This window comes from Neomonachus schauinslandi, chromosome X, assembly GCF_002201575.2.
Source record: "Neomonachus schauinslandi chromosome X, ASM220157v2, whole genome shotgun sequence".
NCBI lineage: Eukaryota > Metazoa > Chordata > Mammalia > Carnivora > Phocidae > Neomonachus > Neomonachus schauinslandi.
In genome coordinates, this window is record NC_058419.1 from 20,294,276 (window position 1) to 20,313,589 (window position 19,314).

The following is a 19,314-nucleotide window of genomic DNA, read 5'->3' on the forward strand; positions in this document are numbered from 1 at the left end:
TAAACAATCCATGGTTCACAAGAACTCTCAAAGGAAATTTTAAAAATATGCAGAACTGAATGAAAATGAAAATTCAACCTATTAAAATATGTAGGATACAGCCAAAGCAGTGCTGAGAGGGAAATTTATGGCACAAAATGCTTACGTTAGAAAGGAGGGAAAGTCTCGGGCAACCCTCTGGGGTCCCCTCCCTCTTTAGGAGCTTTGTACTATCACTTTACTACCTCAATAAACTTTGCTTTGCTGCCCACCCAAAAAAAAAAAGAAGAGAAAGAGAGGAGGAAAGTCTCAAATCAATAATCTAAGTCCCTAACTCAAGAAATTAGAAAAAGAAGAGCAAAGTAAACCCAAAGCAAGCATAAGGGGAAGGAATAATATAGAGCATAAATCAACAAAATTGAAAACAGAAAAACAGAGAAAAATCAATAAAACAAAAAGATAGCTCTTTTGAAAAAAATCTAAAATTGATAAAACTCTAGCAAGGTTCACAGTAATAAAAAGAAAGAAGACATAAGTCACCAATATCAGTAATGAAATGGAGAGCACCACAAATTCTGCAGCCATTAAAAGGATAATAAGGGAATGCTATAAATGACTTTATGCTCATAAATTCAAGAACTCAGAAGAAATGGACTAATTCCTTGAAAACTACGAACTACCAAAACTCAAAATGAAATAGATAAAAATATGGGAATCATCAAAAAAAGATGAAACAGATAATCTGAATAGTCTCATAACCATTAAAACATTTTTTAATTCATAATTTAAAAGTTCCCAAAAAGGAAATCTCCAGGCCCAGATAATTTCACTGGGGAATTCTACCAAGCATTTAAAAAATCAACACCAGGGCGCCTGGGTGGCTCAGTCGGTTAAGCGACTGCCTTCGGCTCAGGTCATGATCCTGGAGTCCTGGGATCGAGTCCCGCATCGGGCTCCCTGCTCAGCGGGGGGTCTGCTTCTCCCTCTGACCCTCCTCCCTCTCATGCTCTCTGTCAAATAAATAAATAAAAATCTTAAAATAAATAAATAAATAAATAAAATAAAAAATCGACACCAATCTTACACAATCTCTTCCAGAAAAGAGAAGAGAGAATATTTCCCAATTCATTTTATGAGGCTAGTATTACCCTGATACCAAAACCAGACAAAAAGAGTACAAAAGCAAAAAAACTATATGCCAATATCTCTCAGGAATTTAGATGCAAAAATCCTTAACAAAATATTAGCAAACCAAATCTAGCAATGAAAAAAAGAAGTATACACCACTATTCACATCATGGAGATTTTTTATTTTTTTAATTTATTTGGGGGGGTTATATGGTATCATTTGTTTTTTATTAAATTCTTTTTTAATTTAAATTCAAGTAATTAACATATAGTGTATTATTAGTTTCAGAGGTAGAGTTCAGTGATTCATCAGTCTTATATAACAACCAGTGCTTATTACATCACGTGCCCTCTTTAATGTCCATCACCCAGTTACTCTATCCTCCCCCCAACCCCCTCATGGAGGTTTTTTAAAAATCAACCATACTTCCTAACAATTGCAGATACATCTTTAATCTATCAAGGAGGTACAGAGCCAAGATTTCACCCTATTTAAGTTCTGCTTATAAACTGAAGACATTCTCACTCATACCGTATCCTTTGAGATTCTTCAAAATTGCAGAACTACACTTTAGTAGTTATAAATAGAAGACAGCAGCTTGGATGGTTATGATTTTTAAAATGATGACTAAATATGCATATTTCTGACATTATTGCTTGCTATTAGAAAAAAATAATCTTGTGATTATCCATGCTGATTAAAGAACAAGATGAAACAGCTGATCCATGATTCACTAGCTTCAGAACGTATTACTTGATCTTTTTCCCTAAGAAAATTATCTTTTAAAATTAAGTCTAGGGGCGCCTGGGTGGCTCAGTCGTTAAGTGTCTGCCTTTGGCTCAGGTCATGATCCCAGGGTCCTGGGATCGAGCCCCGCATTGGGCTCCCTGCTCTGCAGGAGGCCTGCTTCTCTTCTCCCTCCCTCTACCACTCCCCCTGCTTGTGTTCCCTCTCTCACTATCTCTCTCTCTGTCAAATAAATAAATAAAATCTTTAAAAATAAATAAATAAATAAATAAAATTAAGTCTAACACAGGTTAATAGTAAAATTGATGTCCATTCTCTGAGCAGTAAACTGGTAACCTGAATGCAAGAGTGACCTAGGAAATGGCAGCAGATACATGGCAAAATGGATGATAAACCACAAACCTACAGCTAATTAAAAGTTGACAAATAGATGGGTCTCCCTCTCTCTCATTCTGCATTTTATGTTTCAGCTCCCAGAACAGTATTTCTTTAAAGAGGAAAATTTTAAAAGAAATGAGTATTTGGCAACTCAGGAAGAATATTACAGAAATATACAGTTAACTGGTGCTGCTATTCACAGTGTGCTATCGATGACTCTCAGGAAAACAGGAGAAAGCCAATGCTGCAATGAGATATCCATTTTAAAACATATCACTTAAAGCCAGATGAACACAAAATCCAAAGCTCGAGACCTACAAGCAAGTGAAATATAAACTGGCACGTCAATATTGAATTACAAATTGGAATGGTGAATATGAAGGGCATATACTATCAGACAGCTGAAATACATGGCTCCTTTAAAAAGTATTTCCCTTCATGATGTAAGGAAAGAATCCACTCTCACCCAGAATACAGAGCCAATACACCTTCTTCTTTATAGATGCGGAACAAGGCATGAAACATTCCTCGGTATTTTATCTCTTTAAAGCGAACATCAATGCTTTGGCCTTGAACTTGAAGTCGCGTTTTGGTCAAGTCCACAGGGAACGTTCCTATAAAGGAACACAATGATTTATAAGTTTTTCCAAAGAGTCACAGTTAAAATTTTGGCCAAATTTAAGCCAATGACAATTTTAAAACATAAGACAAAGTTCTTTTTATAACACACAGAGGGTATCTCTACTAGGAGTACCACTGTCAGAAGAGTTGAATGTGGTAAAGTGAAATATACTGTACTGTATCTAGGCAGTAGGATTTGACCCACAGTATAACTGAAACTGTGAAGTGCTTTAAGATGGTCCTAATATACTATAAATACAAAATAATTTAAATGTTTTATTCATCTGTAACATACAATTTGGCATTTGTCTCTTCCTCTGTCCCCCATCTCATCTCCCCACTTTGCCTTCATAAAATCTCCCCAAATTTTCACAAAGAGGATAAGAAAGCATGGGATTGCTGTTCCAGGTACCCTTATATACTATTAGAAAGCTTTGTGGTTTTTTTTCTTTTATCTGTTTACAAGAAACAAATAGTTCCCTAATATTATGAAAGATAACGGCAAAGTCCTATTTGGTCTACTCATCTGGATTCCCAGGTAATTTGGGACTAATACCAGCAGAGTGCTTAGGAAATTTCTTTAACCAACTTATTTTTTTACATCAACACACAGAAGTGGCCATTACATTGACAAAATATGTTCCAGGGAATCTTTCAAAGTCTAAAACTAACAAGGTGATTACGTAGCTCTGATCACTGATGACCTTGATATCACAACACCAGAGCATTTGCCAAGAAAGTCAACAAAGATTAATGGATTAGAGTCACTTATGAATATTTTAGGAAAGAGAAAATTTGGAAAATGAAAAAACACAATCTAAAAATATTCCAAAATTAAAACCAAATAGAGAAGAATCTAGTTTGATCTTATTAGTCAATTTTCTTCTAAAATGGGACAGAGGTTTGAAAAAAAAGAAGTTTGGATACTCTTTAAGAAAGCTATAAACAACTTAGCATAAAGGAAAGACCATTAGTGCAAAAATATAGCAGAAACCCCTATATTATCTAACTCCCTTTACCTTTTCATATTACTTAAGCCTAGAGCAAATTAACAAATCATTAAACTATCAAAAGAGCTTCTTAAGTTTGACTTTTCTTAATCTCACTCACCATACCATTTGTAGTACTTTCTCAGAAAATACTACTTGATGGCTTAGAGACAATAGTTTTAAAACAAACAGAATGAGCTTCTTTTCACTTTTTTTCTAGTTTTCATCAAAAATAACTGTCACCATAAGCTACCATCTATAACATAGAAGCAGATTTGTCAGTTTTCACATTCTTACCAAACTCAGCAACAATAGAGGCAAGGCCGCCATATACAAAGGGTTTCCAATTCAGACCAGACATCTCATGGCTTACAGTGGCACTTTTCTGTTGCTAAAAATAAACACAAATCAGAACAAGGCACAAGAGTGAGGAGCATTTGTGTCTGATCATATTATTTATATCAACAAAATTGACAAATAAAACAGATGTAGAGGAAAAACCCTACCAAGTGGAATGAAACAAAATGGGGAATCCTGTTTTATGTGCTGGATGATCATGAATGTGTTCTTTACTGCCATTCTGTATGGGTAGGCGTGCAATTCCCTCAAAGATCAACTTGCACCCTTCATTCTCTCTAGTTTAATTTTATCCATGTCCCCACCCGAAGAAGAGGTTTCAGTCCATCCAGCACAACCAACTTAGACATTCAACTAGACAATTACAAGTGAAGGAACCTGGAGTTCAAATTATATAGGCTGAGGCATCTCATAAAAGCAGTTCATGGTATTCTGTTACCTTGATTCAGGTGCAAAGCAAAGGCTGACACCACTCCCCTTTCATGTTCTTAGACCTCTCATCTCTCTACTAAACTTCAGGGTTTTAGTTCATCTAGCTACTTCTAGCTATATACAACTTCTCCCCTCAAAGCCCAAGCTGAACTAAGTACTTTTTCATCTTCCTTCTGATTCCCAGAGGAATGAAAACAATATAAATGATGTCTCTCTTCTCTCTGACATTTAACATATATCCATCTAGTGAATTTCTTTTTCCCTGGCCTTTTAAAGCACATACATATAAATATTGTTTTTCTTTGATGTTTAGACTCTTTAACAGTGTACTTCTATTTCCAGCCCCCTATCCTTCTTCCCCATCCCACCCCCATTAGACCTGTCATCTTCAATCTTTTCATTTTTGTTTTTTTTCCTGCCACTCTCAGCTATTTCTCTGTTGGATTTTATTTTTTTTTCCACAGCTCTGCCCTTTAGATTAGTGGTTTTCAAATTTTAGGTGCACCAAAATGATCTAGAAGGTGAATTAAAACATAGTGTTGGGCCTCACCCTCAGAATTTCTGATTAGTGCCCTGGGTTTGGCCTAAGAATATACAAGTTTCCAAATAATGCTGGTGCTTCCACACTTTAAGATCTACTACTGCTCTATGCATCACCTACTAAATCCTGGTCCAGATGGAAGTAATCTCACTTAAGATGGACTCTGAGATTTCTTTTAAATTATTCCTTTTCCAGAACTTCACAGTACGTATACTATTGAATTTCAAAAACATCTTCAAGTGTTTTATGGTCAGGAATAAAGATTCAGAAGTCAGACTGCCTACATTCAAATCCTGACACTACCACTTACTAGCTCTGTGACCAAGTTACTTAACTACTCCATGCCTGCGTTTTCATAAAATGGGGATGATAATAAATACTATCTTATAGGTTATTGTGAAAATTAAATGATATATGTAAAATACCTAGAAAAGTAACTGGCACCTAGTGCAACTATTATTTTTTTTAAGTTTATTTTTTTAGTAATCTCTATACCCAACATGGGGCTCGAACTCACAACCCCAAGATCAAGAGTCACATGCTTTTCCAACTGAGCCAGCCAAGCACCCTCTAGTTCAACTATTAGCTATTATCATTACTACATTTTGAAAAGTACTCAAAATTACATTTTAACAGCTATTACTTGCTGCTCACCACCCCCACTGCCCAAACTGAGGTTAGCACCATTGAGTCACAGTCTCTTTTTAGGGGAGACAAGGTTTTGCTTTATTTCCACAAAAGGAAATCTCTGTAACTAAGCACAAATGAACAATTTTCCAAAGAGGACAGCAAACATGCAGACAAATGTTTTAGTAAGAGGCCACAAAAATAATTATGGACACTTCCTTTAAGCATAGTGTGATCAGCCAGTCCATCTGATACATAGAGTCTGGAATAGATAGCTCTTTTGGAGGAAAGTTGTTGAAAGAAATTCTAAAAAGCAAAGTAGGAATAGGCACTTCAAGTACGAGCTGCAGTTTGAAATGAGTCTTGAGTACTATTATCTTATTAACATTTTCAGTTATGACCACATTTTATTACAATTGATAGTAAAACGTGACACACATGGTGAAAGGGTAAGCATGGAAAAGCAAGGACCATGGCATATCCCCTCTCTTAGTCAACAGAGAGGGCATTCCCCCCCACACACACAATTTAGAGATTTCCCAAAACAGTCAAGCATTTCAAATGGCTGCTATGCTTCTCTCCAAAGCTTTCTTTTTACAACTTCTTTCCACTCATCTCATTACAGAGAAAGCCTCTATCAGAACTTCACTACCTGCTGCCCAGACTTTTAATAAGGAAGATGTTCCCAGGGTTCAGGGAACAATACATCAGTTAAAGGCAGGGGGCAGAGCCATAGCAGGGAATGGAATTTTAGGTCAGTCAGCCCAGCGGTTCCTTAATGAAGTTTTCACAATTCTGAGGTGAAATGAAGAAAATAAGGGCACCTAGTGCTTTTTTCTTCAGCTGAATGTGTTTAATTTAAAGAACTATCTATTAGGAAATCATGTTCTTCCTCCTGGAGCATTTTTTTAAATCACCTTTCCTGTATGAAATGTAGTTGGTAGTTGATTTGGTTTAGTATTCTTCTTAGTAAAATAAGACTGGCTACCTTAATTTGTGCCTCCTCCCCACACTTTCACTTAAACGTTATTGGTGCATGAAATCCAAAAGTCTAGGGACCACTGGCCAAATTCAACACTGCTACCACTCCCTCATCTGTCAGTAAAATCCCTTTTCCTCCATGTTAGGAAAGAATCTTGTTACGAAAAAGTCCTTTATATCTTTAATTAGGTCTGCTTTTAGACATTCTTTCCTCATACGGAGCCAAAAGTCTGCTTTCCTCTAGTTTTCAACCATTTGGGGAGGTAATATTAAACATATTATTTTTTTTTAAGATTTTATTTATTTATTTGAGAGAGAGAGAATGAGAGAGAGCACATGAGAGGGGTTAGGGTCAGAGGGAGAAGCAGACTCCCTGCTGAGCAGGGAGCCCGATGTGGGACTCGATCCAGGGACTCTAGGATCATGACCTGAGCCGAAGGCAGTCGCTTAACCAACTGAGCCACCCAGGCGCCCTAAACATATTGTTTTTCCCTATGGGGGTCTTTCAAGTATTTAAAGACAGCTATCATGTTCTCCTACATCTTTCTCAGTGTAAACATCCACAATAATTTTCATCACTCACTATATTATACTCCATTTACTACAGCTGAAAATTGCAGTCACTTTTGTGGAGGCCATATCACACTACTGAAATCATTAAAATGCCAGCTAAAACCTCTAAGTCTTTTACATAAGGCCATACACATACATGCATGTCCTGTTATATCTATTCCACAGTTGTGCAACGTTTTTTGAACATTCATTTACCCCCTTCTGTATCTTAATTTCAGGCACATAGGATGAGATTTCTCTTCTAGTTGCCCCATGTTATTTTCTCTCTTATCTAGGTAAGATTTCTGAAGGCAAACACCATGTCTCACAGTACTTTTCATAAGCCTTGCACAGAATTGGGTATATAGCCATTAAATACTTGGTTGATTCCAGTGAAATGTCCTTTATCTATGTAGGCAGTGTGTATGTAAAAGATTATGTGAGAAATTAGAAAGTTAACTTGCTAGACCTGAGCAATGCTACACACTCTGTACACAACATTTTGTTTTTATTCATCCTCAGCAATTCTCTAATTCTCTTCCCTTGGCTTTTTGCAGAGAATTACTTGTGTAAAAGACCCCAAGAGTGCTAAAAATGATTTTTACTTGTGAGGGTTATCCCCAGATATGGGTAAAAGGAAAGAAGTCACATCTGAGTTAAAACAGAAATATAGTACCTTAAATATTTATCGCATAAAGCAGCCAATGAAAAATGTCTTTAAAATGCAAATGTGTTCTGAAGTCTAAGGAAAATCTGATCTCCTAAAGAGTGAGAAGACTGTCTTAGAACACAAGTTACATAGCACTACACTATTCCAAATATCTGCTCAGATAAATCTGGGTGCTTTTCTCACTTTCTCCTTTAAAAAAGAGTAGGCATTACAGATTCTCAGACTTCGGAGGTAATAATGGAAAGAGAAGCAAATATTTATTGAAGGCATACTTAATGCCCAAACCTGCAACATGCTATGGGTATAAACGTCATGTTAAAAGAAAACAAACATATGTTCTAACATATGACAATATCTATCATTCAACCTATCTTTCCTGGATAATCAAGGAGATTGGGGTGGGGATAAAGTTGTACAAAATATAGTACTTGCCTTTCAAAAGCTTATAGTCTGGCAGAAGAAATCAAAGTAGTTCATTAGAGAAAAATTAAGCACTAAATTATATATTACAAACTACAAGAGCAGGAGCATGGAAAAGGAGACAAACAGCATGGGCCTGAATAATTTGAAAGGCTTCTAGATGTGAAAGACTTAAAATGGGCCTTGCCAGAGTGCAGGCAGAATCAGGATAAGTGTAGGTAAGAGAGGGGTGGAGGATGAAAACAGGATGAAGAGAGACACAAATGTGGAAAAAGCACAGCAGGTGGAGGCAGGCATCAGTAGAGTTTGTTCCGAGAAGGAAGAGTGGAACCTAACTGGAACAGAGAATTCCCTTAACAGATTGAAACAATTCTCAGACAAGAAGTACGGTAAGGAAAAGGTTACACTGAAAAGCTTAAAACCAAAATGCGTGTGTGGCAGCGTGAGAGGGATACTATAAGTTTTTGAACAGGGAAGGGACATGAGGATATCCACATTTTAGTTAGCTTACTAGGGCTGCAGCAAGCAGTGGATTACAAAGGAGAGAGGCAAGGAAACTAGCTTAAGATGGTATGAAGTAAAGCAGACAAGATGCTTGTTGGCAATGAGGTTAGAGATAAACTTATAAAATAGAAACACAAAGGAACTTGATGATGGAGGGAATGAAAACAAGAGTTCATAATAACTCCAAGCATCCCTAGCCTGGAAAAAACAAGCAAACACTGACAGAAAACCACAAACGTCCCTGCTGTTACCTTGTCTGAGAATCTAATTCATGTTGATAATGGCTGTCATCCCAATTAGTTAGCTGAACTGCATTTTAATAGATGCCTTCAATGCCTTGACCTTAAGGAGTGGCAGGGGATAGAAACTGAAGGGGAGCATCTTTTAACAGCATCCCTCACACTAACACAATGGAGGTGTTTGCTTACTCCGCTTACAATCACGGCCGCCGTTGCAAACTTCACCCTTAGAAAAATTAGGATTATTCCAGGAAAGATACCCATTCACCCTCTGGGTAGCAGGATCTTGCCAGTTCCTCAGCTGTCAGAGCGAGTTCGTGGAGAGAAGGGAGGCGCCTGAAGAAGGCGGCCTCCCAAGGGGGTCGAGGAAGCAGGGTTCAATCGAAGAAGTAAAACCACCGATGCCAGAAGAGTGAAAGACAGGGAAGGGACTCAGCTGAGGGGAGAGAGAGATCAAAGGACCGTTAAGCCCCTCCCAGGCCGGGAACCAGGCCAGCCCGGCCCCGCGCGGCCTGGCGCGGCCCAGCCCCGCTCCCCAGCCTGGAAGTCCAGGAGCTCCCCCTCACCTGCTCGGGCTCATCGGACGACTGGGAAGCCGAGGCTCCCACAGTCGGAAACGCCACCGCAATGCCAACCCGGAAGCATTGAGACCAACGGAAGTAACCAAGTCGTCGCCCCGGCAACGGTGGCACAGGCATTCCAACACCACCTCCTCAAAGCCTAAAAAAGAAGGCACGAAATGAGAGGTGGAAACGACAGGGGTCTTAACGGGGGAAGTCGAGCCGGCTGCGGATGCAAAGACCCAGAAAGGGCAACCTTTTGGAAGGTGTAGGGAGAGAGAACTAAGGCGTGAGAATTTGACAGCTTCTGCAGCTCACATGCTCGCCAGTCGGGGGCAGAGATGTCGCCTGGTTACCGCGTTACCACCCACCTCGCGCGTACTAGGGCTAGGAAAGGGGCGGGGCTTAAGAGGAGAGCGGCCAGCCGAACCTAAGTGACGCGAGGGGCGGGACAATCGTAGTGAAGGGACGAGACAATCGTAGTGAAGGGGCGGGGCGGGGCGGGGCGCCTGCGCGCAAAGTACGAAAAAGGAGGGAAAATGAGGGGGGCGGGGCAGAGGACTTAAAAGTAGGAAAATGAGGGAAAGGAGTGAAGGGTATTTAGTGAGGTGCCCGAAGTCAGAGAGAAAATAAAGATCAAGTAAATAAACCGCGGCACCGAATGGGCGCCAGGTATTAGGGACTGGGGAATCATACTCGGGCCCTGTACTCAAAGCACACAGTTGAGAAAAAACAGGTTGGAAACAGAAAGGGAGACCATAAAAACTTAAAGAATCTGAAGAGTAGAAAACCTAAAGGGAGAGTCCAAATTAATCCGTACCTTACAATCGGCCAGAAAATGAGGAGCGAGCCTGAGATGCGGCTTCTAGCTCTAGCCCCCAGGGACCGGAAGGAGTATTTGCAAAGCACCCTGGGTAATTCCGTTGACCAATGGGCTACATTCGATTTTTAAGCCGCTCACGCAAAGGTTCCATAATCCCGCGAGAATACAAAATAATAGAGTTTGCGTGTTGCGTGTAAGTAAAAGTGGGTCGATGCAAGGAAGTGGCCCTAAATTATTGTTGAATTAATAAGTATTTAGAATACTTTGTTCCGAAAGGGTTTTTCTCATTTTAGTTAACACTTAGGTTTCTCCGCCCATTAAAAAATTTCTTCAGGCAGCACACATAATATTACCTGATGTGGAATGCTTACCAAGGACAGTGCCAAGAGCTTCGTGTGCCGACAACTACTCCATGAGACAGATACTATTATTTTCCCCTTTTGATAGATGAGAAACCTGAGGTTTTAAAGGAGTAACTTGGTATTGGCAGAGCTGGGACTCAAATCTGGGTCTGACTTCAGAGCTTAGGCTCTTAACTGCCCTGCTATACTGCTCTCGACTTTAATAGTACCCTTGTTACCTTCGCATTCCAAAATGTGAATTCCCTTCAATTTACATCTCAGCGAACACTCCCTTCTAGCCAAAAAGGGCTGTAGCTTAGAGTCCTTCTTACTTGGAAGAACTGTATTCTCTCCAACGATGTGAATTTTATGTCTCCAGCTGTGGCCTGGTCCTGTCCCTCACATCCAAGTCACTGAACTTTATAAAATTAAGGCTTTCTCTGTGAGCAAATCACTGTCTTAACTTTTCTACAAGACTGCACTTTTGCCTCTTCAGCCACTGCCACCACCAGCTAGTCTCACTGACCACCCAGGTAAACTTTGTTAAAAGCAGCTTTGTTTTCAAATGACTTATCTTAAAAGTTCTACAATAGATGAATTAAAAGGAGCATTTGTAGAAACATAAACACATACCACACTTTTATTTAACACATTTGCTATTTGATTGTTTAGTTTGTTTTCAACATTTTTCTAAAACAACATAAAAAAGATCTAATCCTCATTATCAAAGTTGACCATTTTCCGTTTTAATTACCTTCTATTTGTAGTCTCTATCTCACAGACCAGTATTTGATTATACTCTGTCTTATGTTAGGCCTGAATTCTGATCTCTCGAGGAGAGAAAGTATTCAAGAGGATAGAATCCTGGAATCTTCAAGTTGGAGGGGCACTTAGAGGTCCCTTCTATAATATTCATTATGTACAGTTATCCAGTCTCTGCTAGAATACTTCCAGTATAAGTATGCATCACAAGTCAGCCTATTACACTATTGGATAACTGTTAGGAAGTTCTCATTTATGTCGAACCAAAATATGCTTTCCTCTTTCTACTCTCCCAAGAGAAACACCTGGTCTTAAAGAATGAAAAGAGCATTGTATTTGGAGCCAGAAGAAATCTTTTTTATTAATTAAGGTGAAGTTTATATCATTAATACAATATTATGTCAATTATATCTCAATAAAAACAAAAAATAAAATTGAGAACATTTTTATTTTTATTAAAAGACAGAATTAAGAGAGGGAAAAGGCAAGCTACAGGCTGGGAAAATAGACTTCTAATCCATGTATCCTACAAAATCTCATATTCAGTATAAATAAAGAACTCCTAAACTCAGCAGTAAAAAGATAGGCAACTCAGTATGTATGTATACATACACATATACACACAATGGAATATTATTCAGCCATAAAAAAGAATGTGATCTTGCCATTTGTGACAATATGGATGGATCTAAAGGGTTTTATGCTAAGTGAAACAAGTCAGACAGAGAAAGACAACTACCATATGATTTTACCTATATGTGGAATCTAAAAAACAAACAAAAAACCCCAAAGACTCATAAATATAGAGAACAAAACTGGTGGTTACCAGAGGGGAGGGGGATGCGGGAATGGGAGAAATAAGTGAAGGGGATTAAGAGGTACAAGCTTCCAGTTATAAAATAAATAAGTCACGGAGATGAAAAGTACAGCATAGGGAATATAGTCAATAATATTGTAATCACATTGTATGGTGACAGATGGTAAGTACACTTACCATGGTGAGCATTGCATAACTTACAGCACTGTTGATTCACTATGTTGTACACCTGAAACTAATATAACATTGTATGTCAATTCTACTCCAATAATGAAAAAATTTTTCTTAAGTCTGCATACATGCCAAAAAAAAAAAAGGCAACTCAATTTTTTTAATGGGGAAAATACTTGAGAGGTACTTCATTAAAGAGTATATCCAAATGACATATAAGCATATGAGTAAGTGTTCAACATTATTAGTCATCTAAAAAATTAAAATTAAAATCACAATACACACCCACCAACATGGCCAAAGTTAAAAGGACTGACAGTACAAGGGGTTTGGTGGAAAGCATCTCAAATTCTCATACACTGCTGGTAGAAGGATGTATTCGTTTTCTATTGCTGTGTAAAAAACATTGCCACAAAGTTAGCAGCTTAAAACACCACACATTTATTGTCTTCCAGTTTCTGCAGATCAGGAATCCAGGCATGACTTAACAGGGTCCTGGGCTCTGGGTCTCAGGAGGCACAATCAAGGTGTGTTTATCTCAAGACGATTAGGGAAGAATTCGCTTCCAAGCTCACTCAGGTTGTTGTGAAATTCACTTCCTTGCAGCTGTAGCACTGAGGGCTTCAGTTTCTTGCTGGCTGTTGGCCAAAGGCCACTCTCAGCTCCTGAAGCTGTCCCAGTTTCCTACAACATGGCCCTCTCCGTGGGCAGTTCACAATACGGCCACTTGCTTCTTCGACGCCAGCAGGACAATGAGAGCCTAAGATGTGGTTTTATCAACACAGAATATAGTGAGACTATTATTTTTCTGTGATGAAGTCTACACCTATTTTTCAAAATTAGGATGGTTTCTTTTTCTGATTTAAAAAAGTACATAGTCATTATAAAACATTTAAACTGTACACAGAAGTGGAAAGAAGAAGGTAAAAATCACCCAAAACCCAAACATCCGAAGGTTGCTACTCTTAACAGTGTGGAGAACCTCCTTCTAGTCCTTCCTCAGTGCATGCACACATACTGTACTATCATTCTTGGGATGTGCATGTTTCTGTCACATGTTCCTACAGGGTGGCCTCTGTGCTGAAGTCAGTGTCCCCTGCTACCTCTTATGGTCCTCCCACATTTCCCCAATTTTAAAAGTTATGTATCTTTATAAAGGGAAAAAGAAAATATAAAAACCATAAACAAGAGGATAAAAATGCAAAAGAAGTTAAAAAAAAAAAAAAGTAAGCATCACCCCCACTACCCAGATAATACCATTAACATTTCTATGTGTTTCCTTCTAGTCATCTCCACTACCCAGATAACACCATTAACATTTCTATGTGTTTCCTTCCTGTCTTTCCATCTTTTATATAATTGTATATATACCTCATAAACCTTGCCTTACCTCCTGGCTTCTCACAAATCTCAGACCCCTACTCATCCACCCCCCCATCCTGGACAGCCAACGTCTCCCTCCATTTATCCTTCTTATTAGCTTCATGTTCTTCCCAGGGTACATGGGAAGAGAGAAAATCTTCTAACCCTGTGTCACCCTCCAGATACTGCCAGATCACCTTCCATTCATAGCCCTTTAAATTTTTTTTCCTTTAAAAAAATTTTTTTAAGATTTTATTTATTTATTTGAGAGAGAATGAGAGAGAGAGAATGAGAGGGGGGAGGGTCCGAGGGAGAAGCAGACTCCCTGCTGAGCAGGGAGCCCGATGTGGGACTCGATCCAGGGACTCCAGGACCATGACCTGAGCTGAAGGCAGTCGCTCAACCAACTGAGCCACCCACGCGTCCCTCCTTTAAAATTTTTTAACAATATTTTACTTAACCCAGTATATCTAAAATAATATCATTTTGGAATGTAATCAGTATAAAATATTGTGATATTTCACAGTTTATTTAGATACTAAGTTTTTGTGTATTTTACACTCACAGCCCATCTCGGTTCAGACTAACATTTCAAGCATTCAATAGCCACATTGGTGAGTTGGCCACCATACTGGGCAGCAGAGATCTAACTCATTGCTCCATCTGATCACATACCTTCTCCAGCATCCCCCCCTCCCCACTCCAAGAATCATCTAGCACCCTGCTACTCAAATGTGGCCAATTGGCAGCATCAGTATCACCTGGAGCTTGTTAGAAATGCAGACTCTTAGGCCCCACACAGGACCTACCTAAATTAGAATCTGCATTTTAACACTATGCCCAGGTGAACTGTTTGCATATGAAACTTAAGAAGTCTGTTCTGCCTTGTATTAAACACTTCCAGTAACAAGGAACTCCCTATCTCATCCCTAAGGAAGCCCATCCCATCTTTAAATGGTTCTAATTATTAGAAAAACATTCGTTCTTCCTTTATTGAGGATTCCCTGTAAGCCTGGCATTGTGCTAAGAACTTCACATCAATTATCTCATTTAAGCCCAACACTCTATGAGATAGTTGCCAATTTTGACTCCTTTTGTTGTTGTCGCCATTTACTGCAATAAAATATACAAAACATAAAAATTTGCCATTTAGGGCGCCTGGGTGGCTCAGTTGGTTAAGCGACTGCTTTCGGCTCAGGTCATGATCCTGGAGTCCCGGGATCGAGTCCCACATCAGGCTCCCTGCTCGGCAGGGGGTCTGCTTCTCCCTCTGCCCTCTTCCCTCTCGTGCTCTCTGTCTCTCATTCTCTCTCTCTCAAATAAATAAATAAAATCTTTAAAAAAAAATTTGCCATTTAACGATTTTAAGTGTACAATGCAGTGGCATTACCTACATTCATAATATTGTGCAACCTTGACCACATACCCCATATAAGTGAGATCATACAATATTTGTCTTTTTGTGTCTGGTTTATTTCACTTAGCATAATGTTTTCAACATTCATCCATGTTGTACACTGTATCAGAATTTCCTTCCTTTTTACAATAATTATTCCATTGTATGTATGTACCACATTTTGTTTATCCATTCATCCACTGATGGACATTTGGATTGTTCCCACTTTTAGGCTATTGTGAATAAGGCTGCTATGAACAGTGGTGTACAAGAATTTATTTGAGTCCTTGCTTTGAATTCTTCGGGGTAAATACCTAGGAGTGGAATTGGGGATCATATGGTAATTATATATATTTAACTTAAGGAACCACCATACTGTTTTCCACAGCAGCTGTACCATTTTATCATAGCCTTTAAAAAATAGGAGTCATCATATGTGGAATATAAGAAATAGTGCAGAGGGGAAAGGAGGGAAAACTGAATGGGAAGAAATCAGAGACAGAGACAAACCATGAGAGACTCGGACTCTGGGAAACAAGCTGAGGGTTGCTGAAGGGGAGGTGAGTGGGGGGATGGGGCAACTGGGGAATGGACATTAAGGAGGGCACGTGATGTGATGAGCACTGGGTGTTATACGCAAATGATGAATCATTGAACACTACATCTGAAACTAATGATGTACTATATGTTGACCAAGTGAATTTAAATAAAATAAATAAATAAATAAATAAAAATTAATAATAGTCATTGTGGTTATTTTTCTGATCAGAAAATTTTTTTAAATGCTCTTTTAAGAAAACTGGACTATAGAGAGAAAAAAGATTTTTAAAAAATTGTAATCCCATTATCCAATGAAACTCTTCACATGTTCATAAAGATTCTTCCAGGATTTCTTTTTATGACAGTTGTTCCTTAAAATGAAGGTTTTTATGGAGCACCTGGGTGGCTCAGTTGGTTAAGCATCTGCCTTTGGTTCAGGTCTTGATCCCTGGTCCTGGGATGGAGCCCCAAGATGGGGCTCCCTGCTCAGTGGGGAGTCTGCTTCTCTCTTTCCCTTTCCCTCTGCCCCTCCCCACTGCTCATGTGCTCTCTCTCTCGAATAAATAAATAAAATCTTTAAAAATAAATGAATAAATAAAGGTTTTGTTTGTTACCATGGAATTCTAAACATGCTTTTGAAGGAATAATATTTTAGAAATGTACTTGCCTTAAAAATACACCATTTTTCAAATAATATGCAGCCATCAGAAATTATGTTTATGAGAACTATGCAATCATAATAATAAGCTTTATCTTCTATTCAATGCCTACTGTATTCCAGAAACTTGACACATGCTGACTCTAATCCTCACCACAACCCTATGTAGGCTTTACCATTGGATGGGCCAGGTTTTGCCAGCTGTGTTGTCTTGAATAAGTACCCAAACTTCCTGTCCCTACATTCCCTCACGTGAAAACAAAGAACCTACTCGCATCTACCTCTGGAGTTACTAGCATTCAAATGAGGTGATCCACATAAGGCACTTGGAACAGAGACTGGCTCATTATCAGCACTCAAGAAATGTCTATGTTCACCAAATAAATTTCAGGGGCCCTGACAATTTAAACATGAAAAATGAAATCCAACCATGACAGTACTCACAGTACTCGAAGAATAGAATATACTAGGGCTCCCGGGTGGCTCAGTCGTTAAGCGTCCGCCTTCGGCTCAGGTCATGATTCCGGGGTCCTGGGATCGAGCCCCACATCAGGCTCCCTGCTCAGCGGGAAGCCTGCTTCTCCCTCTCCCACTCCTCCTGCTTGTGTTCCCTCTCTCGCTGTGTCTCTGTCAAATAAATAAATAAATAATCTTAAAAAAAAAAAAAAGAATAGAATATACTAGGGGCACCTGGGTGGCTCAGTGGGTTAAGCCTCTGACTCTTGATTTCGGCTCAGGGTTGTGAGATAAGCCCCACGTCACATATGGCTCCATACTGGACATGGAGCCTGCTTAAGATACTCTCTTTCCCTCTCTATGCCTCCCCTTAGCCCCCCTCCACCTCCCCCCCACACTCTATGAAAAAAAAAAAGAATAGAATATACTAGAAGTATAACCCTGGGGGCGGGGAAGTCCTTCTAAGCACACTGTCAAAGGCAGAGACAATCAAAGCAAAGGATTATTAGAACTGACCACACAATACAAATCATGGCTGAGTGACAGAAAACACCAAAAAGTTAGAAGATAAGCAATAATTTGGGGGGAAAAATGTAGCTAATTTGACAGATAAAAAGGTCTTTAATATACAGCAAGCTTTACAATAAAGAAAATACGAACAACGGTATTTTCCCGGAAAAATAGGTGAAGGATAGAAACAGTCAAGCAAGACAGTCCGATGTGTATGCCTGGGGACATTTTGGTGAGCCCTCCTGACGCAGCTGCCCTGACACCTGACACAGCGGCCTGTTTCCGCTGTCCCCGTCACAGCCCAGAGAACTCTCACCTTGTAGTTCAGTTCTTTCTGCATTATTTATGTGTTCTACAAAACTGTTCTTATCAAAAAAAAAAGAAAGAAATTTTTTAGACAGGGCTAAACTCCAAGGGGAAACTAAAATCATCTTTATAAGAGAAGTTTTATGATATTAAACATAATGCTTGCATACTCGAATCCTGAGAGAAAAGTTGAGAATTTCATTGAGCATCTCCTCTACATTCTGGCATTCTGGAGCTGAGAATAAGGAATCTTACATGTTCCAAATACCTTCCTTCTTCTCCTCCACTCAGTGTCCGTAGACAGATAGATACATAGCTAGCTAGCTAGCTAGGTAGATAGATAGATGCAATTTATTCATCCAGTCACTGGATAGGTACTTAAGAAGCACCTGTTGGGTGCCAGGCATTGTGCTAGGCAGAGGGATCTAGCAATGAACTAGAAACAGTCCCTGCCTCCATGAAGCAGATAGTCTAGTTGGGGGAGGAGGGGCAAACAGAAAGGAAGTCAATATTCACGTGAATGACATCGTCCGGTGTGAAGAAAAATGAGGCAAGGAAAGGACACAGAGAATGGCAGGGGCTGCTGTTTTAGATTAAATAGGAAGGACTCCTCTAATGCGGTGATATTTGAGGAGAGGCATGAAGGAGGTGAGGGAGTAAGCTATGAGGATTTCTGAGAACATTCCAGGCAAAGAGAACAGCAACAAGAAAGGCCCTGAAGCAGGAGGTGTGTTTGATGAACCTTGAGGTCACCAGGGTGACTGGAGCAGAGGGATGAAGGCAGAGAGCAGTAGGAGATGAGGACGGAGAGGTCATGGGTTGAGAGAGATCAGGTAGAGCTGTGTATATTATGGTAAAAACTTTAGATTTTATTTTAAGTGTCTGGGAAGGTTGACATAATAAGGAGAAAGCAAGCCTACAGAAAGCAGAGGTATCTATCCTTTATATTTTTAAACAAAAAAGAGAGTAATTTCCATTAAAACAAATGATTCCTAGTTATATGTGATTATAGACCAAATGGTGCCCAATCCCTAATCATCCTTTACTCCCCCATCATTAAGACCTTTACCTCAAATTGGCAGGGTTAGCAATAGGGAATTTGGGTGTTATGAGGAAAGAGTTAACATAGCAGGTTTGGTGGCTTACTCCTTGCATGTCTCCAAGAGAACCAGGATAGACCCTTAAGCAACTCATGAGAATGTATCTGTCAAAGTGTTCTTTATAATGCCAATGGATTGATGATTTTGTTGTGTACACCTAGAGTAATAGGCCATGCCATGCCATCTTGTTAGGATTACTTGGCACAAACACAAAGATTGATGATGTGAACCTGATTTCATTGTTGAGGTCACCATTGTTGAGGTCCTGAGTCTCCTGGTCATGGCCAGTTATCAGGATGTACATATGTGACCAGCCCTCCCATCTGTGACCCAAACCCTGAGACTC

At 39.3% G+C, this 19,314-nt stretch overlaps 1 protein-coding gene across 3 annotated transcripts in view; it reads right to left on the bottom strand.

Annotated features, from left to right (window-relative positions):
• The window catches only part of SLC25A14 (solute carrier family 25 member 14), a 30,810-nt gene extending 20,741 nt beyond the window's left edge, over window positions 1–10,069 (bottom strand). The window contains exons 1-4 of one of the 3 annotated variants that reach the window (XM_021685708.1): window positions 9,983–10,069; window positions 9,733–9,886; window positions 4,141–4,234; window positions 2,700–2,847 (exon numbers count right to left, since the gene is read on the bottom strand). In XM_021685708.1, coding sequence (XP_021541383.1) covers window positions 2,700–2,847; window positions 4,141–4,234; window positions 9,733–9,864 — 374 coding nt within the window. In that variant the 5' untranslated portion in view covers window positions 9,865–9,886; window positions 9,983–10,069. Of the gene's footprint in view, window positions 1–2,699; window positions 2,848–4,140; window positions 4,235–9,355; window positions 9,471–9,732; window positions 9,887–9,982 lie in introns of those variants that run through there. The other 2 variants (XM_044911683.1, XM_044911684.1) reach the window with 2 other exon arrangements.
• Window positions 10,070–19,314: the final 9,245 nt, after the last annotated feature.